Source organism: Protopterus annectens, chromosome 12.part0 (genome assembly GCF_019279795.1).
Source record: "Protopterus annectens isolate FY-2018-M chromosome 12.part0, PAN1.0, whole genome shotgun sequence".
Classification (NCBI taxonomy): domain Eukaryota; kingdom Metazoa; phylum Chordata; order Ceratodontiformes; family Protopteridae; genus Protopterus; species Protopterus annectens.
Genome location: NC_056746.1, coordinates 485,346,692 through 485,372,081, shown reverse-complemented (window position 1 = coordinate 485,372,081; position 25,390 = coordinate 485,346,692). Strand labels below are relative to the sequence as shown.

Sequence of the window (25,390 nt, the reverse complement as noted above, 5' to 3'; positions counted from 1 at the left end):
ACCAAAAAAGTATCAGTGAGTATATTTGGGGCTGAACACTTATAGTTTAACTAGAGACTCTAGCACTTTTAGCACCACTAAGTAAAATAGGTTGTAAAAGCTGATTACTGCAGATAGATGTGAAATAAAGGGTTGCTAGTCCTGGAAGAGGACCCCTTTAGGAGCGATAGTACCAAAACTACTCTTATTAGGACATAGTGGGTACTAGCTAGTCAGGGAGTGATTTTGGGAGGTTGCTGCCATCTAGTGTGGAAAATCGGGTAATCCCTGTGAGTGTGCACGCTGTCGGGGCTCAGACGACCACAAGAGTTTTAATTACAAAACTCCAAAGAGCAGATAAGGAAACCAACTGTCTTTGTAAAAAAGGTAGTTTCTGGAGCTTACATGCACTTATTTTTAGAGCAGGATTCAGGGAGGTCAGTTCCACTGCAGTCCTTATACATCGGGCGGAATGCTTTCGTGGGCGGGAGGGAGTTTTAGACAGAGCTAGATGCACTTATTTTTAGAGCAGGATTCAGGGAGGTCAGTTCCACTGTAGTCCTTATACACCAGGCGGAATGCTTTTGTGGGCGGGAGGGAGTTTTAGACAGAGCTAGCGGCGTGCACACAACACATTTGGGAGTGCAGTCCTTCCTAGTTCAATTCTGGCCTTAGGGCTAAGCCCAAAAAAGTAATGAGATGGGAAACTCCAGATGTGACTTTGGAAAGTTTGAAGTGCTTCTGCAGAAACCTGAGATTATGGACCTGTCCTAGGATTTCTCTTTGAATGTGGGTTTAGCTGAAGATACCAAATGCCAACTATTTAGTTATTAAGGGAATATGGTGATTCTAAGACCTTGTGGATATGTACCACCCCAGTTAAGGTAGTAGGTGCAGACAAAAGCCCAAATGGCAAGATCCTGAACTGGAAGTTCTGTCCCTCTACCTGGAGCCTGTGTATGGGTTTAACAGTGAAATTAAATAATATATAGTACAAAAACAGTCCATTAGTTTTGGGTAGGAGCAACAACCAATAAATGCTTGCATTTAGCAATTTTTCTACTGAATGAAATTGTCCAGACTCTTCAAATTCAGAAATGGATGTATATATAGATGCAAGGATGAGCATGCATTTAGAAATTATGGCTTAGTTTATCGCTCTGCAGTGAAACAATAAATGGCAATTTATTTAGGTCAAGACCTGATATTCAGCCTCAAAAAAATACATGTATAGACTACTTATACTGGACCTGGATGTTTTTGCCCATTTTTCCTCCCCCTTAAATGGAATAATGCATGAAAACTGCAGTTCAAGAAACCTGCCTGTGTCAATTCCTCCTCAACTCAACATGGCACACACAGAATACAACTTGTAGGAAGACATCAGGGCCATATGAGCAGCCCTTGTCACAGTAATGCAACTTATACAGATGGCGCAGTGGTGCAGTGGTAGCGTTGTTGCCTCACAGCAAGAGGTTCACTGGTTCGATTCTCGACTGGGGTGTCTTCTGTGTGAGTCTGCATGTCCTCCCCTGCATTTGTGTGGGTTTCCTCTGGGTGCTCGGGTTTCTTCCCACGTTACAAAGACATGCGTCTGGAGCATTTCTCTCTGGGCCACCACTGAAAATTGGCTCGTTCTAAGTTGGTCTTTCCCGGTTAACAAATAATAAATAAATAAATAAATATACAGATAACTGTAGATACTAGACAAATTAAAGACACAATAAAACATAACCATCTCCTGGATATTTTTCAGCAGGTGATTTATTTCTGATTATTTTGCTGCAAGATGATTTAAACAACAACAAGAAACAGCACAATCATGAAGTATAGCTGACTTGCAGGCCCATGTAATGCACATGGTGCCCAAGATACACGAGATGGAGAACAGGGTGCAGAGAAATAATCTTTGAAATCAGGGACTTCCCAAGGTAGTTGAAGGAGTGGATGCACTGGTATTCATATTTAAAGAACTAAAAGCACTGCTGTATATGGACCAACCTCCCCTCATAATCATGGCAGAGAGCACAGGATACAAACCAGGAGGGTAAATATCTTTTACACTACAGATTTTTTTCAAATGCTTGGACTTTTATGATAGAGGAACACATCTGAAATGAGCTAGAAGTTTAAATGATGATCTGAAAACTGTGGGTCACCATATGTGTATAGCTTTCAATTACAGTGCAACCCTTTTTCCAAAAGGTAAAGCCCCCACCCCTTACATGAGATGGATGAGGAAACTGGGGTATGGGATCACTTTAAGATACATAGCCACATGCTAAATAGCTAAGGGTACACAAACCTTTCAGGTTTTATTACCTACAGATGTGGAGGGCTTTTTAAAGGACTTGGAGGTGGCACAAGGAGGAGGATGCCATCAAAATGAATGTCACTATCAAATACAAAATAATGAAGTATCCTAGTAATTACACCATTAATAAGTCTCCTGAGAAAAAAAAATGCAATAAACACCATTACATGCCTTTCCTATAGCCCAAATTGAAACTAAAGGAATTCTCTCCCTTACAGTCAATACACATATAAAAGAGTACAAGATAGGGATGCCACCACTCCCCATAACTTTTTATCTTAATGGTGTGTGCACTAAATTCAGACTTGCACAACAGGTTCTCATACTATGGGATTAAAGTGTCTAACCATATACAGTTTCTCACATCTTGGTGTGCAAATAACTGTATTATGGCTTTGTAACCCAAGCTCATCACTGCTTGAGTGCATGCATACGCACACACACACACACACACACACACACACAGGTATGTTCACTTTTGTCGAGATACCCATGCATTGTCCTTACAAACATTAACTGCAAAACACTGACAATGCCAAAGTCGACATTGTACCATGCATTCATTGTGCAACAATCTTGGTGCATGTAAAATAAAAACAAACCATTGTTTTTTTTTTGCAGGGGCAAGCCCCCCGCTAATTGTATATACCAACTCACAATATCAGAGAAAGAGCATACTCCCCAATCTCGAGAATTCTGTGATCTTGCACACCTGTCAACCATCTGTTTAGTCAAGTAAACAGATGTTGAACAAACGTTTACCAAAGATATATATATATACACACACACACACACACACACACACACACACACACACACACACACACACACATATACATACATGCATTTACCACTCAACTTATCCAGTTAAGATACTAGACCTCAACACAAAGCAAATAACGTAACTAAAATTCTTTTGGTAGCATCAGAACCTCCCCTTATTATCTATAATCCAAGCAGTTAAAAATAATTATTCTACCAAAAGATTATTTTTGTAGCCAGACATCTTCGACATGCCACTTGATTGAAGAAAGTACACATAGTTCAAAAGAAAAAGCCTGATTTCTGGCAAAGTCAGAAACGGAGAATTTCTAAGAAAAAGATGTGTAAGCCAATTAAGGAAGGGCTGGGGATTCTCTAACATTTGGTGTATGGAGGAGCCATAATTGGCAGGCAATATATTCAGGCTAGAAGGGAGAATAAGACTATTTGCTGTGACACAAAATTCAGACCTCCTTCCTCACCACAACATGTGCAAATTCATGAATGCTTCTATCAATGTATGGGATCAAGGTGAACTGGAAGACTGGTTTGAGCATACCATTTATCTCAATTAAAAAAAGTCACCTGCCCTGGCTATGTTCTTCAATGTGGGCAAACTCAGCAGTTAGAAATACATATCAGAAAAATCATATGGAAAGACTGGACAGGGACATTTTTCACTTCTTCGACTTCTGCAATTTTACCACTTTACTTAGGAACACATTAGTGAGACGTCAATATCAAATCTTCAGATTAGATTCTTCACTGGAAAAAAAATCTTAGGGTGGGGAACCCCAAATGAACCACACTACTAATGGATAATGTCATCTCCAACACTTTACCAAATGGAACAGATCTTTCTATGCTTGAATGAATCTACACTCTTATGAATGGAAGCAATAATTATTTTTATTTATTTATTTATTTATTTTATTTATTTATTGACATTTGCTAACCAGGTTTGTCCAACTGGGCTTGTGGCCCATTTTCAGTGGAGACCCAAGGAGAAAAGCTCCAGTAATACATTTTAAAACAAGTACAATTTTAAACAATATTGATATAATAGCAGTTATAGCAAAACGATTAATCCAATATTGTTGGTGCACCATAAACAGCATAACCTATGGCAATGTACACTCAGAATGGAACAAAATCCTTAAAATCGACCTTCCTTATATATATGGGTCCCTATCAAATGAGAGAAAGCTCATTTGATAGAAACTCATTTCACTGACCCCATAAGATAGAAAGCTCAAAACACTGAAAACTCATTTGACTGAAACTCAAAACACTGAAAATGCTTTATGCCCTTTTCCCCACTGTAGTGCGATCCTGGAGTTAGTATATATAGTTAGGGGGGGTGGGGGGCATAGCCCCCCACATAGTTTATGTAAATATTTTCTCCAAACAGTTATTCATTGTAGTTATAAGTATCCATGTGTACGGTTTAAAATGTCTGAAGTATGTGGGGGGCTATGCCCCCCCATCGTGGGGGCTGTGCCCCCCACCCCCCTAACTATATATACTAACTCCAGGATCGCACTACCGTGGGGAAAAGGGCATATAGCATTTTCAGTGTTTTGAGTTTCAGTCAAATGAGTTTTCAGTGTTTTGAGCTTTCTATGTTTTGGTTTCAGCCAAATGATTTTCTATCAAATGTGTTTTCTATCATTTGATAGGGACCTATATGTATATATATATATATATATATATATATATATATATATATATATATATATAGATATATATATATATTTTGGCTAGTATTGCAGGTAGATGAAATGATGGCTTGGAGATAAATTCTAGAAAAGGCTCTGAACAATCAGGTGAATGAAATCATTGGTCTATGACAAATGACCTACATGGACATTGACTGAATAGTGATTTCCAGTTACTTTGAAGAAGGTGGGTAGGTGAGATCATCAACAACTCAACTGAGCTCAAGAATGGGTCATCATTAGTATTTTTTTTTGGGCTGCTACTAGGTATTTCTGGAGACTTGACATTGCTCCAGATCACTAACCTGAAGGCTTAGCTGGATCCTGGGTTTCCTAAAGCTGCCTGCCTTCCCTAGACTTAAGCTTCTATTAAGCAGTGTCAGCTTCAAGACAACCACCAGACCACTATTCATGTGGTCAAAAACAACCTCCCTCAGTTTACAGTCAAACAAACAAGCTGGAAAACGTAGTATATTGGAACTTCTGATGCATTCTTGAAGGGAATCTAGAGACAGATAGTGGTTTTACATTGGTCTATCCTTAACAGGAGATCTCTTCAATTATGAATTCTGCAACAGTGATATGGAAGGACATCATGGAGGTAAATGAAATAGAGTATTTTCTCGCATCAACCCCCCCCCCCCTGACATCATAGTAACCATTGCTCTTCTATAGTCATGCAGGTGTGAAGTGAACGAGACCACTACAAAGGAGAACTGACTACAGTAAGAAGAACGGACAGTGATAAATGTATTTTTCAGTCCAAGTAACAGCAGCTCTGTTACGATGAGTGTTACAAGGCCATGTGTGAAACTGTGTATATTTGTAGATGCCACTACAAGGACTCAATTTGTGAGAAGAGCTAAAAGGTAACAAAGAACCATGTTACCAGTTTGAGGTAATTTGTGAGAAGAGCTAAAAGGTAACAAAGAACCATGTTACCAGTTTGAGGGAGGGGATCTACAATATCCAATACATTTGCAGTGGCATCATAGTATGGAACTGATAAAAGGGGAGTCAGAGCCTCACCGATTATTCCAGGCCAGAGTGTGTGTTTGCGTGCACATATGGGTGGGGTTGGATGACTTTGCTAAGGTTACATTGACTAAGAAACAATTGAACAGACTTAAGTCTGGGCTCAAATCTAATGGCAAGAATGCAAAATCATTTTACATATGAACAAATCAGGCATCAGAGACAAAAACAAAGCTTTCTAGAGGACAGATTGCAAAAGCTATTGTTTTTGATGGCTTCTGAAGTTTTCTGAAAGCTATCAAGAGATGGAAGCAAATTTACTTACCACTATTCTAGCCAATATTTCAGAAACTCACTAAAAACCACTTCAAAAAGTATACCGTAGAGCTCTACAGATGACAGAAAAATGAAAACCAGTATCTATAACAGTATTTCACATAAGAAGGCAAGTGGGATTATCTGTGCTTACTAAAACATTGAGCAGGTGCAACTACAACACAGTGAGAAGTTAAAAGCGGATAGACTAATTACTTGGATTAGTATGTCATGGAATCTTCCTGTTCTGGGAATGGAGTCAAGTGTCTGGAGGGATAGCAAAGGAAAGACATAAAAACTGACATTTTTTTTTTCCATTTGATAACCAGGCAGTTGCAACCCAGAAATATCATCTCATTGAGTGGGAGGTTGGCATAATGGCTAAGGTGTTTACCTTACAGATACAAGGTGCAGGGTTTGATTCTCACATGGGCTAATTGGCTAGGCTTAAAATGGCCCACAAAGGCAGTTAGTCTAATACTAATCTATGAATCTATGAGTGACTTGCTTAGAATCATTCAGTAAATAAATTAAGGGGGAAGAAATCAAACCCTTTCACTAACAGCAGACAAGTTTAATCTTCTATGCTAGCTACCAGACAATGGGATAATCTCCATTACTGGAAGTAATAAACGCATAGTTGCACAGACCAACACCTGGCAAAAACAAGCAGGGACTTTATAATACTTCAAATGAAGATGGTGTTTGTGTGTCACTAAGTCATTAACACAAGCACATGTCCTACATCCATAACAAATTGCAAGAGTCCAAAAACAATGATCACATGATGGATGCTACCGCTCTGTAATGTCTCAGGAAATTCACAATGTTGCTGTCTTCCCAGGTCATGAGGTACTGCTACTCCAGTGACAGTGGATAGACGTGTGGTGCAGTAGATGTAAAATGTTAAGGTTATACTGAACAAACAGACTACTGACCAAAGAAAATGCTGACTAGACAGCAGTAAAGTGTAAAGCAATCAGTTTGTTTGTTTTTTCGGCTTTTCCCGGTTAGGGGTCGCCACCGCGGAACTCCGATCCGCTAATGATTGGCAGTAGATTTTTATGGTGCCGAGTTGCCAGCCGGACACCCAACCTTCAGCAAAGACATGCCCATTCACGCATGTCTTTCGAACTCCACTCGACCACAGGGAGGACATGCAGACTCCACACAGAAGGCACCCCAGCCGAGAATCGAACAGGAGAACCTCTTGCTGTGAGGCAACAATACTACCGCTGCACCACCCTCGAAATAAAGTGTAAAGCAATCAGTAGGGAAAAAAACAAACAAAAAAAGGCCTAAAAAGTGCTCCTGAAAGAAATCGCTTGCAGATTTAGCACATTTAAATGCACATTAAAAGAAACAGAAAATCACTAAAATGAGTCTGGAGATGGTAAATTATATTAGCATAACTGGTGAAGCCTACTACCACTGAAAAAAGTAAGAGTCAGCTTCTCAGATTTGCTTGACATCTTAAGTCCTCAATGGCAAATGAACAACATTCCTAAATCACAAATGACCACTGCTTTCTTGAATGAGTACACACAGACATACCTGGAGGAATGTTTTCATCTACCCACTGAAAAAATCCACACTGCTGCTCCCTGGGCTTGCTGCAGGTGTGAAACTGGCGACCTTTATTGGGCCCATCTTTCTGAACAGTTCTTGTCACTGCTGGCTGATTGCACATGCATTGTGTTGCACCACCACCAGAATTACTACTTCCTGGCTGATCAAATCTTCTACCTCTTCCTACAGTAGGGCTTACATTATCCCTGAACCCGGATGCACTTCCAGCACTGTGGAAACTACTCCCAAGGTTTCTGTTTTCTGTATTACTTCTGCCTTCAGTCTGCTGGTCTGCCCACAGGAAGAAATTACAGTTTCCCGTATTACACTTATAGAATTGCCTCCCTTGATTAGGTCCTTCTTTACGGACAGTGAGAAGCAGGGCCTCCTGTCCACAGTTACAGACAACTGCATTATCACTGCTGCTGGTAGCATATGATGGAACAACACTAGGACCAGCAACTGATGTGGGAGGCCTTTTAGGGTTGTTCTGCCTTGGCTGTAGTGGAGGGCGTTGATAACGCTCACTGGAATGGTTCTGTCGCTGTCTTTGTTGTGGATGATTAACTGTTTGATTGTTCGACTGGGAAACCGCAGTTCCTCCTCCTCGTAAATACCTCAGGTCCAGGATTTCTCTTAGCATTTCATCACAGCCTCCGATACATCCTACAAACTCTAATGGCATCATGGGTGGAACACTTCCTCTCTTGAATTTAAATTTTAGCCTATAATGTTAAAAGAAAAAAAAAGATTTGATGTTCTTAGTGTGGTTTATAGCCTGAAACAACTAATCATCCATGAAGACTAAATATATTTCTTAATTTTTGTTTAACTTAATGACTAAAAGTTTTCAACAACTGCTTAATTACCACGGAGCAATACATACAACATAACAGACGCATCTTACCTTATAATAACTAACAAAATTCTAAAGACCAAAAATGGAATACAAGCACTTGTTTAAATTACGTATCATGAAAACATCTGGGCACCTCAGTGTGAAGCCTTCCATGTTTTTTTTTTTTGTTTGTTTTGTTGACTAACTACAACTAAGTGTCAAAGAAAGAGGTAATAAACAGTCGGATACTCTGAAGAATAACAGATTTGGCATCATGGTTAAAGTGTTTACCTCACAGACAAGAAGCAAAGGGTTTGACTCCCACTAACAGAAACTGCCTAGGCTTAAAATGGTCCATAACAAAAGCTAGCCTAGTATAATACAGGACTTCTAACAGACATTTACAGCATGCAACTAATGCAGTTCAGTGGAAACTCCCCAAATGTATCATGCTTTTGTGTGCCTTACACACTCCACACTCCCACTTAACTTAAGATATACTAATAACTTCATGAATGCACTATTTCAAAGGGAAAGTCCACACACAGTGAATCAGGACAATGTACCAGCAGTGTACGATACGCATTCTCAAATAACACTGCATTACTGCACTAAGTGCCCAGGTACACAGAATGTAGGGCAGTGGTTAACTATTAAGGGAATACTCAGTGCAAGTACCATAATGGACACTCCTAATGTGGCTCTACTTCCCCACAAATTGTGCAACCCCTCAATGTTTTTTTTTCTTCTTTCTTTTTTTTTTTCTCCTCACCCATCAGGATGTTTACATTAGTTGTGGGGACAGACTTTACAGAACTGTCTGACAGACAGAGTAGCCATTCACAAAAAAAAAAGTGCACAAAGGAGTACACTCAAGTGATACAATGTGCTTACAATGACCCCGTAGTATATTCCTAATCAAAATTCTACGACATAGGTTTTGAAGAATGTCACAATGAGACGAGAAATATCAGAAAATTAAAATCACAACAATCGTCCAAAAAGCAGCAAAGAAACCACAATGGCTACAGAAACAGCAGCAAATAAATTTATTCCACTCTCTAGCACCTCAGCAAATGCATTCAAGGTGTACATACTTCTTGAAGGCATTTGCCGAGGCGCTAGAGAGTGGAATAAAAATATCAGAACATTACTTTGGGCTTATCCATACAGAAAGGCATATGTACAGTGCAGAAAGAGGGTGAACACCCCCTCAAACCCCCAAAACACATACTTGAAATATTCAAGATTTGACGTAAGACACTATACTTGTACACTTTATTTGCAGTCAAATACACATTAGTTTACTCTCTCTCTCCACATTTAGTCTGATTCTACATACTAGATAAACTAAGTACACAACATTCTTGAACTACCATGGCACAGCTAGCCACCTGGCGATGTAAACCATGGCAATGGATGACTGTCACTGTTGAAGTGACACCCCAACCCCATGGGAAAAATGGAAAAAGGGGTTGTGGATGGATTCTTGCACCTGGTCCAGCCTCCTCAGAGACTGTTTTGATTAACTGCAAAATTACCTACAATTGTCAAAACATTGAAGTTTTAATAATTTCCTTCATGAGCTCCTACTGAGTTTATGCATTCAATGTATGCATGTCTGTCACTAGTTATACAGAGTATACCACTACTGATTGTAACAGTGAATGCTATTAAAAAGTACTAACATGCATGTTGCGATGTTGCACAGTAAAAATTCTTTTTCAGTACTTCTAGTCAATAAACTCAAAATGTTTACATCTATACAAGTAATGCATTTCACTGCAAAAGCAGACCTATTTTTAGCCTCTTTATTTTTGTAATCCACTCTTTAACAATACAGTCTACACAAAGTACCAGCAGTACTTTATCAGTCTTGAACCTTCATATGATGAAAACAGTTCCTGTCTGCATGCTTTTTTTTTTTTTTTTTAGATATTTACAAAAATATTTCATAGTAAAGCTGTCTGCACAATAAAAAATATAGAGAATTATGATCAGATCGCCAATCGTTACCAGCTTATTATCTGTTCGAGTCATGGAGATCAAGAAATTCTTCTCAAGAACAAAGCCTGAGAGGTGATTCTTAGCATCCACATTAAGAACACATAAAAATAAATTATGTACTCACCATAACGTTCCATCTGTGTTGTCCATTTTCATTCTTTAGAATTCACTACAATGCCCTAACAGTGTTTAAATATCCCACCTCTATCCAAGATAGGATAATCACTAGCTACTCCTCAGAGGGTAACTCTGGGGACTCTTCTGAATCCTCTAAGTCCATGTCTAATGTGACAGACTCATCAGGGCAGTCTAGATGTTTCCTCTTACATTTTTTCTTCCAAGAGACCTCCCCAAAGGGGTACTCTGGGGAGGTTTCAGAAGAAATGGATGGTAAGGAATGTTTGGATCTGAGAGTGGAGCTGTCTGGGGTGACAGCACTCTCATGACCTCGAAGGCACCACGGCCCTGCTCCGAGGAAGCTCCCAGCTCTGAAGAACCAGGAGACTGCCGCTGAACCAAAGCCGTAGGCTCCAAGGCCGATATAGGCATTGAGCTGACGCACACCGAGACCCCGAGAGGTAGATTCAGATCTGACGACTGTACGATCCAACTCTCCTCCTCGGACCCAACGGGGAGCGTCAGCTCCTACACCCTTCGCTGGACAACAGCACCGATGAGGTTGGAGCCAATGATCCTGGAAAAGTTCTCGGCTCCAACAGTTCCACTACTATCGATTCCAAACACTCTGGCTCCGAAGCCGACACCTGGATCGGAGGAGGAATTCGTGCAGGAGTGGTAATGACTGTTGGAGCCAACTCCACAGTGGGAGGGCTCAAAAGAATTTTGGCCAGCATCGGTGTCCGAAGGAGCCTCCTTACCACCCGTTCCACGTCATTGTCTGATAAACTCCTGGAATATCGAGAGGAGTGGACTGAAGACTTGGCTGATTGGAGAATGGGTGAGTGTAGCACCGACGAGACTAGCTCTGGCTACGGATCCCTATCTATTCCTAATGCACATGTGGAACAGATGAGGTAGACTTTTCGGGCCTGAAAGCCTTAAGCTCTGAGGTTAATTCCTTTGGCTGCTTCCTCAATGGCTTCAAAGCCTGCGCCGAGGAAGATGCTCTTTTGGAGGACTTTCCGATCTCGGTGAATGGGTTGACTTAGGGGAACTCTGTTTCCCTTCGATTGCCTCTAGAAAGGGACACTTAAGCAAACCCCTAACTATCAATTTGTTTTTACGTTCTAGTAAAACCCTACAACTAAAACCATGACAAATAGCGCAAGATTCCTGCAGATGGACCGCACCCAAGCAGTAAACACAACTGGTGTGCCCATCTGTCAGGGACATTTTCTGATTACAATTGTCATATTTTTTGAAGCCCGAAGGCTTTGCCTCTTTAGTATCCTTTGACATAATGCAACAAAGCTTTATCTAACCAACGGCTTTCACTAACCAACTGCTTTAGCTAACTAACGACCTTACCAGTGGTACAGAGAAAGGCTTGACAAGAAAGGTCTTTTTTTCTTTCTTTTTTTTTTTTTTTTACAAGGAGACACTAAACAGGAGAAGAACAGCAGCAAGGGAATTAGGGACCAGAGGAGAGGCCTCTAACTTTAATGATGACCAGAGGAGAGGTCTCTAAGTAAAAAGATACTCCCTGAAAAAAATACAATGACCAAGGGGAGGGGAAGCCCTCTAACTTAAGCAGGTTGAGAAAGGAATTCTCTAACTTAAACAAACTCCTTAGCGTAAAAAACTAAAGGGATAACACTGACTACTCAACACAATAAAAGCCTTAAATAACAAAGGAATTTGACAATGCGGAATAGGGAAAAACAGGGCCTAGCAGGGACGAAGACCAGTAGGCAAACAAATAGCCAAAAGGCAAAGCAAGTTTTCACAGCAAGATTATACCAACACTAGATATTATCAACTGGTATACCAAAAAAAAGCAATTTATCAGTAACAAGAATACAAAAATCTTTCTACTTAGCCTGGAGCCTAGTAGGAAGAACCCGATGTAGTTTGTTGGCAAACGAGATCTGGGTAATCTTCCCTAAGCATGATGGGATAGGATATAGCCTCGAGCCAGTGGAAGCTCTCGAGCTTTAGTAATAGGCTGAGTCGGAACTGGTGCTCGGTTCCGAACCCAACCAGCAAGAATGAAAGCAAGATAGGACAACATAACATACTTTTGTTTATGTTTTAATAAAGGCAGGATATTTTAAGTCCTCGGATCGTGCAGTTTGTTTATTAGTTTTACTTGCATGTCCTTTTTTTTGGCGTTTTCATTCTTCCACAACCCTCAGATCAGACTCAGACATTATTTTCAGTTTGTGGCTACTTGAAACTCTCGAGCTCTTTGGTTACTCACAATGCTCTAACATCCTCAGATATTGTTTGCTGGCTTACGGTATCAAAGGGAAAACTAGTACCCTGATAATAGAAAAACATACCCGGAACTCAACATATGGAACACTGGTTCCCTTATAAGATCTCGTTCTTCCAGAAGCCACTAGTTTTAAAAGAAGATGGTTGGTGGGAGGAAAGTTGAGGAAGAATGAAAATGGACAACACAGATGGAACAATATGGTGAGTACGTACCTTTGTTACCTGATGTTGTCAATTTTCATTCATTCCTTAATCAATGGAAGAGAGTCCCCAGCTACCTGAAATTCCAGGAGGACTCTAAGAAAGGATATTCCTAAGCAAAGCTGAGCTGAAAGCTACTCTTCTCCTTGAGGCCAGATCCAGTTTGTAATGAGTACTAAAGGTATGAGGATTAGCCAAAGAAGCAGCCGCACATATATCGTCCATAGAAGCCCTAGATAAAAACACCGATGATGTTGCCATGGACCTGGTTAAATGGGCTTTGACAGGTTTTGGTAAGGAAAGGCCCAATTTATTATAGACAAAGGAAATACACTCATTCAACCATCTGGCTAAAGTTACTGTCTTAACTGGCTTGCCTAATTTTGAATCCGCAAAGGAGACAAATAATTGAAATGTTTTCCTAAAATCCTTTGTTCTACACAAATAAAAACGCACCCGCCTATACACATCCAGTAAGTGTAACATACATTCACCTTTCTTTGTAAAACTTAGCAGATTTATACATGGGTTAAAGTTAGACTTTGATATCACCTTAGGAAGGGTTTTTGTTTGTAAAGCTAACCTATCCTTGTGAAATATCAAGTAAGGAGGTTTAGCAGACAATGCTTAAAGCTCTGAAAGTCTTCTAGTAGATGTGATGGCTACCAACAATACAGTTTTCCATGTCAAAATCTTTAGGTTGCAATTTGCTGCTGGTTCAAATGGAGAATTAATTAAGGCCTATAACACTAAATTTAAGTCCCATGGTGGAGAAAGATCCTTATAAGGGGGTCTCAAAAGATGGGTACCTTTCAAAAAGGCCTTACAAAGTTTTGATCCAGCTAATGAGGAGATTTCAATCCCCTTATGAAAATTAAAGATAGCAGCTAGTTGTACTTTAATAGATGAGGAACTGGCTCCTTCATTAAATATCAATATGCGTCTGTGGTGCCCAAAGGGCAAATATCTTCCATTTACTTCTGTAAAGTTTTCTTGTGGAAGCTTTGCGAGAAAACAAAAGTATATGACATATGAGAAAAGAGCAAATATTGTCTGGCTATCAGTAGAAAGTACAGTTTTGTACCTACCATAAATGTAGATGTACGAGTGTTCACACTGCTGCAGTCATCACACTTGGGTTATCCTGCCGTCAGGCGGTCCCGCAGTCGGCCAGAGTTCCAAAGTCTTGGTCTGGCATCGGTTGCTGTCGCTTCTTCCCTGATGTCAGTGCGCCAGGGGTATATAATAGGCATCAGATGCCATTTTCTTCCGTTTTTCTTGCCCCACATGTCAGGTGCCCCCAAGTAGGTAGGCAATACATATTGCTAATAAAACATGTAAAAGGAATACTTTCAGTTACAAGCAAATACACCACAAAGGTTGTACAGGAAAGAAAAGGTATAGAAAAGTTCAGCTAGGTCAGAGGGGATGGAGGGAGGGTAACCTGGACTGCAACAGTGTGAACACTCGAACATCTACATTTATGGTAGGTACAAAACTGTACTATATTCATCATGTTACACTGCTGCAGTCATCACACTTGGGTTGAATCCCAAAGCTACGGATGGGTGGTGGAACTAAACAGGGTTTGGAAAGGCTAGTAGACCCTGCAGAACTGCAGTGGCAAAGCCAGCTCTGGTTTTAGAGTATAGAGGTAAGTGATGGTGCTTGGTGAAGGTGTGCACTGTTGCAGCCTCCAAAATATCCTTGGTTGGTACCCCTCTGAGGAAGGCTGTTGATGTTGCTGTAGCCCTGGTGGAATGGGGCCTAATGTTACCAGGTACAGGTTTCCCATGGTGTGTGTAGCAGAAACGGATACAATGTCCTATCCAGGGAATGAGTGGAATTATTGTTTCCAAGCTGTGGCTGTGTTGAGTCCATACACTTTTCAGGTACCATTGTAATTTCCTCATATGCAGTTTTGCAAATGGTATTAGTAGTATGCAAGATGCCATGAATCCCAAGGCCTGCAGAATTTTTCTTGCAGGTAGTTGGATCTTTGTTGCCATCATTTTGAAGTATTGAGTCAGTTGTCCTTGCTTGTCTGGCATGAGATAAGCCATCTGGGCCGTTGTATTTAAGCTGGCACCCACGAATATTGTGTCTTGTGAGGGCACTAGTTTTGACTTCTTTTCGTTTACTGTGTACCCTAGGCAACTTAATAGGTTTTTGACAAACGCCAGATGCTTTAAAAGAATGTCCTTGTTTTCTGCTTGAATAAGGCAGTCATCCAGGTATGGATATATTTGAATTCCTCTTTGTCTGCAGTATGCAATTACTGGTGCCAGGCATTTTGTGAAGACCCTGGGCGCAGTAGATAAGCCAAAGGGCAGTGCAGAGAATTGGTAATGGGTTGAACCTGCTATAAATCGGAGGTATCTTCTGCAATTTTGTCTGATAGGGACATGCAGGTATATCTCCTTGAGGTCCAACGTTACTAGCCAAGCCTTCTTGCCCAGCATGGGAAGAAGCTGCTGTAGTGTTAGCATCTTGAATTTGGGTACTTCCAGATATGTGTTTAGAATTGAAAGGTCCAGAATGGGTCTCCAGGCTTTGTCCTTTCGGGGAACTAGAAAGAGTCTTGAGTAAAATCCTTGTCCTTGCTCCTGTATTGGGACCCTTTGAATGGCTCTCATGTCCATGAGAACTGAAATTTGCTTTTGAGCCTCTGCCCACTGATTTGGTGGCAGGTTTGGCATTCCTTTTATCCTTGGTAAAGTGTGAAAGTGGAATCTGTATCCTTGAGATACAATATTTAGGACCCATTTGTCTTTTGTGATGCTGTGCCAGTTGTCTGCAAAAAGTGCTAGTTTTCCTCCCAAGGGAGCTGCCAAGAGGGATTTGCTTGGCAGTCTGAGAGGCAAGTCATTGTGTTTGTCTTCTGACAGTTTGATACCTGTCTTCTCCTCCTTTTTGGGTTGTGGCACCCCATTGTCGAGGGTGGTAAGAGCCTTGTGACTGACCTCTGCCCCTTGGGCATCTGTATTTGCCCCTCTGTGGTCTGGCAGAAGCTGGAAAGGACCAGTTTTTGGTTGGCCAATTTCTGCTGAAACGAGGGGGTTGAACCTGCAAAAAATCCTTGACCGTCTGCATAGATTTTGCCTTATCCTCCTTTTTCTTTAAAACCTCTTCTGCTTTTACACCAAATAAAACATCCTGCTGTAAAGGTGCATCCAATAACTTCGCTTTAACATGATCAGGTAAAGTTTGTTCTTTTAACCAAGCATGCCTACGTATGACAGACCCCGTCACTGCTGCTCTACAAGAAGCTTCCAATGAATCAAATCCACATTGCAAAGTATGTTTTCCCACTTGTTCAGCTGCATGCAACAAATCTTGCATTTCCTTGTAATCAGGCTGTTCTGTATGTGTGATCATTTTTTGTTTTAATTGAGACATCAAATATTGTTGATATTTCAGCATGTGAAACTGGCAATTTAAGGCCCTCATAGCTAGAGTAGCTGAGGTATATACTTTCTTTCCCCATCTGTCTAGTGCTCTAGAATCCCTTTCAGAGGGTACAGGATTTTTAGCAATAGAGGCCTTAACCCCTTTGGGACCCTGGGAAATGGTTTCTGGGTCAGCAACAGGGCTTTTATATAGGAATTTGTGCGAGTTAGGGACTGTAGTATTTGTCTGGTTTGGCTGGTGCAGGAGGTAGTGAATCTGGGTTAAGGCTAGATTCTGAATAAACATCATCCACAATGTCTAACGTGGAATAGCAAGTGGTCTGTGCTGGGGTAGTAAAAGGAACTCTCGGAGCCTTTTCTTAGAATCAGAGTAATCCTGGCCTTCCCGATGGAAATGTTCCCTCATGGTATGTAAAGTTTCCCCAAAGGTGTAGTCTTCTGGGGGAGATGCTGAAGGGATAGACTCTTCTGCATCAGAGTCTTCATAAGGGGGAAAAGAATATTCCTGTTCCTCAGAAGAATCTGAAGAAAATGAAACCTGGTCAGAGGAAGCGTAGTCCTCCTCCTGTCTTGACCTTTTATCAGGAGGGGGATGGGAACCCTGATAAGGGTAATTAAATCTTCAGCCATCTTAAACATTTGTTTCTTAGGCATGGGGCCTTGTACTGGAGACTGCTGTACAGTCTTCTTTGTTTTTAAAGGGGTTTTCAGCTTTGCATAGGATTTAATAGTGAGTGTAGTCGGTCTGAAGACACCTTCTGCAACTGAAAGCGTTTCAACTGCACCAGAATCTCTTTCAGCCATGGAGTCGGAAGGGCCTAAATGTAAAGGTTGTGGAGGCCTAGCAATCTCCGCTTGGGAATCGGATGCCGCCTGGGGTTCTAAATCAGCGGTTGTCAGGGACTGCGTAGGCACCTCACTGAAAACTGGAGAGCCGGCGACTGGCCTAGCAAAGGCCTCGGAGTCTGGTTTGGGTCTCGGCTGCCTGTCTTTATCTTTGTGTTCTTTATGCATTCCGGTCGTTGGTTGCTCCGACGGCATGGTGTAATTAAATTTCCTACCAAAATAATGTCGGGCGAAATCAAACCGACGTTTAATAGTACGTTTGTTAAACCTAGCACAAAACCGACAACCTGTGACGTCATGGTCTGGGCCTAGGCAAGGAATGCAATAAGAATGAAAGTCCTTATGAGGTATTTGCTTCCCACAAGAAATGCAAATTTTTAACTTTTTCTGATATCGGACTGAGGCAAGAAAAGGTTCCCCAATGGGGTACTTAGCTTTATTGAAGACTTCGGTCTGAAATTCGATTTGAATATCTCAGGAGTCGGCCGACCGGCACTTGCGAACTGCTTCTGCTTCAGGCACCGCGCGGCAAGAAAGACTGAAGAAAATGGCGTTGGATGCCTCTTATATACCCCTGGCGCACTGACGTCAGGGAAGAAGCGACAGCAACCGACGCCGGACCAAGACATTGGAACTCTGGCCGACTGCGGGACCGCCTGACGGCAGGAGAACCCAAGTGTGATGACTGCAGCACTGTAACACGATGAACATGTGGAGAAACCATGTGGTCAGTTTTAGGTTTGAGATATCCGGGTGAAGCATGTCTGTCGGGTAAAACAGAAGGTCTGGAACTGGATCCAGACTCCAAGGAGGATAGATTAGAGGAGGCCAAAGAAAGGGGGAAACCAAATTTACTGAGGCCAGTAAGGGACAATGAGGATGACTTTGCTCTTCAACTGGGATGCTTTCTGTAGGAATATAGGGATTAAGGTAGTTGGGGAATACGTATAAACGAGACTGGGGGACCAATCACGTAGGAGATCATCTCTCTGTGACTCCCACAGTGGGGGATTAGGGCAAAGAACCTGCTGCACTTGTTGTTTAGGTGAGATGCAAATAGGTTGCAGCATGGCTGGCCTCACTGGAGAAAAATAATTTCAGCCACTTTATTTTTGAGGGACCACTTGTGAGGCAGTAGAATGGACCTGCTCAACTTGTCTATCACAATGGATTTCCCCGGAATACGCACAGAAAATGGTTGGAAGAGATTGCCCACTGCTATACTCAGAGCTTCTCGACACAGAGGGTAAGATGTGGTTCCTCATTGTTTGTTGACATACCATACCACGGACAAACTGTCTGTCTGAATTGCAATAATCCCAAAAGGGAGAGAGTCTTGGAAAACCTGCAATGCTAAAAGCACTGCCCTCATTTCCAGAACACTGATATGCAAGCTGGCCTCTTTGAGGGATCATTTGTCTTGAACTGTTTTTTTTTTTTCACGAAGTGCCTCCCTCACCCAATGTAGGATGTGTCCGTGGTCACTATGGCAGTGGGTTAAGGTAGAATGAAAGGACGGCCTTGTAGAACCTGATCTGAGTGGATCCACTACCCAAGATATGTCTTGCATGCTTGGGTAATTTTTATCTGAGTGGACATATGCTGATAAAGAATGGACCGCTGAGTTACTAACATCCACTATAGAATCCTCATATGAAATCTTGCCAGCGGGACTAGAACTATTGCTGCAGACATTAACCCTAAAGGCTTGTAATATGAAATGGGCTGAAACTGAGAAATATTGAATTATCTTTCTGACCTGTAATCGGACAGTCTGCACTCTTGGCAAGGGAAGAGAGGCTGTCACAGATACTGTGGTGAAGCTTGCTCTATGAATTCTAAAATCTGAGACAGTTCTGAGATTTGTTGCAATTTATGGTGATCCCCAGTAGGAAGCAACTCTGGAGTACCTGATCTCGGGCTTTTATCAGTAGATGCCTAGTCGGGGTAGTTATGAGCTAGCTGTCCAGGTACAAAAACACTTGGAATCCCTGCTGTCTGAAGTTAGCTGCTACTACTGCCATGCATTTGGTGAACACCCAGAGGGCTGTGGTGAGGCCAAAGGGCACAGCTCTGAACTGGTAAAGACAGTCTCCCAGCTGGAAGCAAAGGAATTTCCTGGATCTCCTGTTCATTTTTATGTGATAGTATGCATCCTGAAGATCTACTGAACACATCCAATCATCCTTGTGCAGGAAAAGCAAAATGGACTGAACCATGACCATCTGGAACTTGGTGTGCTGAACTGACTTGTTCAGATTGCTGAGATCCAAAATTGGTCTCCAGTCCCTTGTTTTCTTTGGGACTAAAAAGATCCTTGAGTAAATTCTGGATTCTAACTGGTCTGGCGGGACCTGTTGGATGACTCTTTTTCTAACAGCTTTTCCATTTCTATTGCTGCTGCTTTCCTCTGACTGGGTGGAACATCTGGAATTTTCCAAACAGGTGGAGGTGGTAGGGAAAAGGGAATTATATCACCTCTGGAAATAATCCTCTGCACCCCTGTGTTTTTTGTAAGGTCTAGTCAGGTTCTCTGGTGCAAGGAAAATGACCCCCAACTGCCTCCAGAGGTGGACAATTGGGCCTCCTTTCAGGGGCGCTGGTAGGGTCTCTGTCAGTGAAAAAATTTCCAGACCCTTAGTTCTGCAGGCTTCCTCTGCCACATGGGCGGCATTTTCTATTCGAGTTCCCCCCTCTGCCCCTGGCGGAACTATCTCCACAAATATCTTGGAAAGGACCCTGAGACTTCCTGAAACACATTTTCAATCTCCTCTTTGATTCCTAGAAAAGGTCCTTTGAAGAGACAAAAAATGTACTCCTATTGCAGAGGGGGTCTTTCCATCTTGCCTGCCACTTGGAGTGCGTGTCTTTTACTTTAGGGCCAAACAAAGAATTTCCATCAAAGGGTGCACTGACAAAAGAGGACTTGAAGGGCTCTGAAAAGTCACACAAGTGCATCCAGTGCACAAGTGCATACAGAAAGGGCATCATTTTTGTTTTTCAAAAGAGAAGGTAGAAAAAAAGAGGCAAGTGAAAAGAAAGAAATCCGAACGTGGAAGGACTGAAGACCACTACTGTAAGAAAAAAGGATGAGAAAGACAACATGACTCAAGTTGTGGTGGTACAAAGCTATCTGGATGAGAACTGCATGCTTGCAAATGTAATAAGCAACAAAAACAGTGAGATTAATAAGACTAATGATGAAGAGCATTTGTTTCTAACAATTAATAGAACATAAAGATATTACTGAATCAGAAGAAGATTTTTTTAGATTAGTCAAAAAAGATATTAGAGGAAATGATACTTAAATTTGCAGAGAAGATAATGACCGTTGAATAGGGTTAACCCTTGCCAGGAGCAAAAGTAAAGTATATGAAGAAAGGCCTTAGAATGCCTTAATGTAAGGAAGTATAGATCTGTTTTTTCCCCATCCTGGTATAAATGATCTCATCCACAAGGACACTATGACTGTTAGTAGGGAACTTAAAGCCCTGTTAGATGGCATAGTTTGTACGGGTGTTAGGATGTATTTTTCACAAATCACATATAGAAAATAGAGTCAGGTCACAGTGAATGAAAAGATTTCATGGACAAATACATGAAAATAAAATGTCCAATTTAAAAAAAATGGAAATGTGCAGAGCATTAGAGCCTAGCTTTGGGCACACTTGCTTAGATGGGATGCCGTTCAATTGTCAAGATCATGGAAGAGAATTTTTGTAGCAGACATTTTGCAATATTTGACAAACAAAAGGCAGGAATGTTGCCAGTTTTAAAAATTGTAACAGTTTGCAGACAGCAATATTTAATACATCTCTGATGTTTATTAACTCTAGGAGAATTAAAAAGAGTTATTTTTTTATTTGAACGTTTGCTATGTTCCCATAATATAGATGTTGTTACTATTTGTGAAACATGATTAAAGAACAATGACTGGAAACCAGTTCTGTCAGGGTATAATTGCTTTTAATATAACAGACATTCTAACAAAAAATAAGGTGGAAGTGTTATGATACGGATTAAAGACTATTATGAGCCTTGTGATTATTACATGTTTACTGATAACACCAATACTGTAACGTGTAATTTTAATAATAAAGACAAACCTGGAACATGTAACAATTGTTGGGGTGTACAGACCACCAAAATCAAGTGTGATGACCTACAGGAATTCATAAATTCCTTGCATGAAACACAGCAGGGAATAATAACAGTGGCTCAGGACTTAAATTTACCAGAAACAGACTGGAGTAATATTGATTAAATAACATTAGTAAGGAAATTATAATGCATGTTCATGAACAACAATTGCTTCAGATTGTAAAAAAGCCTAACAGGGAACGGAACATACTAAAAATTTGTGTTCCTGAAGAAATTACTATTACTTCGTGTCAAATTTTATCACCTTTGATGTGCAGTGATCATGGGGTTATAAAAATTAATTTGCTGCTAGACAATTCTACCAAACTGAAATCTAAACCAATGCAAAGAATAACAACAACAGATTACATTGAAACAAAACAGTCATTATGTAAAACTAAATGGAGTGATGCACATACCTCTCAGCCTGGAAACATCAAAAATCTGGACAAAGGCCCATGAAAAATAGGTACAAATCTGTACACTTAACATAAAATTTGCGTACATAATTATGTAGCCCCGCCCACACCGATGGAATGGGGTACCAACATTTAAATGCAAACTGAACAGACAACCAAAATATGATCACGAAACACAAAATAAGAAGAATACTGTTTAATTTATAATATTTGAACTTGTGCAAAACTAAAATACAATATTCTTTTATAAAACATAACATTAACTGGGTGCAGCAGCTATGCTTCAGTGTATTATGACAATGGAAGAGTATGTATAGAAAAGAAATTCTAAGCTGTGTCAGAGGCATTAAAATATTCTCCTTGCAGGTATACACCTCCACTGTATTTGACTGAATAATGTCAGAATCAGTAATCCTTTACATTATCAACTATTTCCTGAATTGTCCCTGCTTTGCTAAACCCTGGCTACTTTAATGCTGGAGAAAGTTTATATTTGCAAAGCTCCACTGAGTTTTCTGCAAGACTGGTCAATATAAAAGTCAAACTAGAGTTGTGCAACATATGACACATGTCAAAGGATGATCTAATCTGGTCTTTAATAAAATAACTAATGTTACATCACTAGACTAGACTGCTTTTATAACCACTCTGGGTTAGAGATAAAAAAATATAATAAACAGGAGAGTCTGAGAAATAAACACAGCAGGAGGTTTGCCAGAAGGCATTTCTGAGATCTGCTTTGCTTTTAAATCTGATAACCTTCAGTGACACCCTTCCAAGGACAAACTACAACAAAATGTTCAAACTACACATTTGCTAATGTTTGTATATGTATATATGTTCATAGGTAGGTACTAGGCTATTGGCCCTAGGGCCTACATAAGCCTAGCCAAAAAGGTACCTTGGCTTTCACCACCCAAGAAAATTATTTTCCTGTGCCCCTATCGAGCAGAGGCACAGAAGTGATCCCCGGGGTGAATTTCCTATCCCCCATCCAATCATCAACATTTTTCTTAAAGAGTGCTAATGAGGAGCTTTCTTTGACACAGACAGGTAGTTTGTTCCATAGTATGGGAAGTCTCTGGGACAAGAATCTATCCCTCCAGCATGTTCTGTTTATTGTGGTGACAAGGTTTAGGTCCCTAGAGTGTGTAGCTCAGCAGGATTGGGATTTTTTTAAGTGGAGCATGTCCAACAGCTCTGGGTTTGACATAGTTTTGTATGTTATGCAGAGATCGCCTCTGAGTAGGCGATATGCGACAGAGTAAAGCTGGAGTTTTTTTGAGATGGTCTACATAGGGCATCTGTTTGAGGCCAGTAATCCTCTTTGTGAGGCACTTCTGCGGCCTTTCCAGTTGTTGTTATAGATGTCTTGTGAAGTACATACCAAATGGGGCGCTGTATTCTATAATGGGTCTAAAAAGTAATGAATAGAGGGGAACAATGACCTCCTTTTTCCTGGATGAGAAACCTTTTGTGATGTGTGCCACGTAGAAAGATTTCCTGACTACTGTGGCAATGTGATTATCAAAGGAGAGACTACTGTTCACCTGTGTCCCAAGGTCTCTTATCACACATTCAGTGTTAAGTAGACTACCGCCTATGTGGTAGTTCATGGTTACAGAGTTTTTACCAAAAGGGATGACAATGCACTTTTTGGCATTGAGCTTGAGGCCATGGCTTTGACACCAGGCATCTGTCTCAGTGAGGCCCTTTTGTAAGATGTCAACATCGTTAGGAGTTTTGATTATGGCTCGTAGTTTGCAGTCATCTGCGAGCTTCGTTAGCAAAAGACCTTCTGTGTTAGCCTGTACTTCAGAGAAGTAGATACCAAACAGAAGAGGACCCAGGACTGAACCCTGTGGTGCTTCACTCATCACTGATCTGAAGTCAGATTTGGAGTCTGCCACTTTCACAGTGTGGGTTCTGTCAGTGAGCCAGTTGACAACCCATCTTATGACATAGGGATTTATGCCTAGTTTAGTGAGTTTATCTATAATTCCAGAGTAGGGGATGGTGTCGAAAGCCTTGGTGAGATCTAGATAGGCTGTGTGAATCACCTTACCCTCATCTACGGCTTTGGTGACTGCTTCAAAGAAGTCAATCAGGTTTAGGAGACATGATCTGCCTTTTACAAATCCGAACTGGGTGGGGTCCAGAGTTTGGAGATTACCAATGTCATTGTTTATAAGTTCCATGATGACACTTCCATAGGCTTGCACACCAAGCTTGTCAGCCTAATGGGGCGGTAGTTCCCGCGGTCCGTGGTGGCTCCCCTTTTGTGGAGTGGGATAACTGTCACTGTGCGCCATTCAGTGGGCACAAAGCCTGAGGTGAGGCTATGACTGAACATGATACTTAGGTGGGGTGCCAGTTCATTCTGTAGTTCATGTAGAACGCAGCCTGGGATGTTGTCAGGTCACATGAATGCTGAGTTCTTAGCTTTGGAGAGTGTCGTTTTTACCTGTGCAGCCGTGATTACAGGAACTTTGCATTATTCCGGTATAAAGATGGGCCCTTTAGGGGGGTAAAGTTAGCACTGAACCTATCTACCACTTTAGGGGGTGGGGGGTAAAGTTAGCACTGAACCTATCTGCCAGGATGTTGGCAATATCAGTTGGTTCTGTATATTCAGTGCCATTGTGCTGCAACTCAGAGCAGATCAGAGTGTTGCCATTGAGATCCTTGACAAAGCTATAGAATGCTCTGTGGTTTTCTTTAGAATCAGTGGCGATTTTGTTTTCGTAACTAGTTTTGGAGGATTTTATGAGAGATCTCAGCTTCTTACTGAAGCTGACCAGGGAGTTCCTCCAATCATGGGATTTTACTCTTTTTTGCAACAGTTTCTTTCTTTTGTTGCAGAGCTAGTTTATGGCAGGGGACCACCAGATTTGGCTTCCTTTTTTTTTGGAGGATAGCATCTTGGTTCTGTTAGGGATTGCATGATCCATGCACTCGTGTAAGTGCTTATAAAGTGCATCTGTGTAGGATTCAGCAGTCGTACCTCTACTATCCGTCTTCATGGGTGTCGTGAAGTTTGCCCCTTCTGTCTTAAGAAGTGTGAAGTTGGCTTTGGAGACATTTTTTTTACAGTGGTTTCCCTAATGGTGGGTGGGGGCAGGATGTGGATATCTAGGGTGATTAGCTTGTGGTCGGATCTGACTAATGAGGAATTGACCTCTGGTGTGGGACACCGGTTGCCCATGCTGGTAATGACCACGTCTGGGATACTGCTACCCCTGGTGGGAGTGTGGATAAGTTGATCCAAGGCATTGGAATTCATGAATTCCAGAAAACGAGCAAAAGAAATGTGTGTGTGTTGGGGTGTGGGAGGACTGTGTTTACAAATGTGCAAAAGTATTTTCAAATTTTTCATACTTAACAAGAGAAACAGTTGTTTGTAGGTTGCTTTTCTTAACATTTTGCCTCACATCAAACTGCCTATTCAGAATGGCTTCCTTCCCCACTAACTGAAGCAAACATAACTGCAAAAAATATGT

The 25,390-nt window shown here is 41.2% G+C and overlaps 1 protein-coding gene across 3 annotated transcripts in view; it reads right to left on the bottom strand.

Annotated features, from left to right (window-relative positions):
• TOP3A (DNA topoisomerase III alpha) overlaps nucleotides 1–25,390 on the bottom strand; it is a 1,120,433-nt gene that overhangs the window by 53,047 nt on the left and 1,041,996 nt on the right. For all 3 annotated transcript variants that reach the window (XM_044089591.1, XM_044089590.1, XM_044089593.1), the window contains one exon: nucleotides 7,618–8,357. In XM_044089591.1, the coding sequence (XP_043945526.1) occupies nucleotides 7,618–8,357 (740 nt within the window). The remainder of the gene's footprint in view (nucleotides 1–7,617; nucleotides 8,358–25,390) is intronic.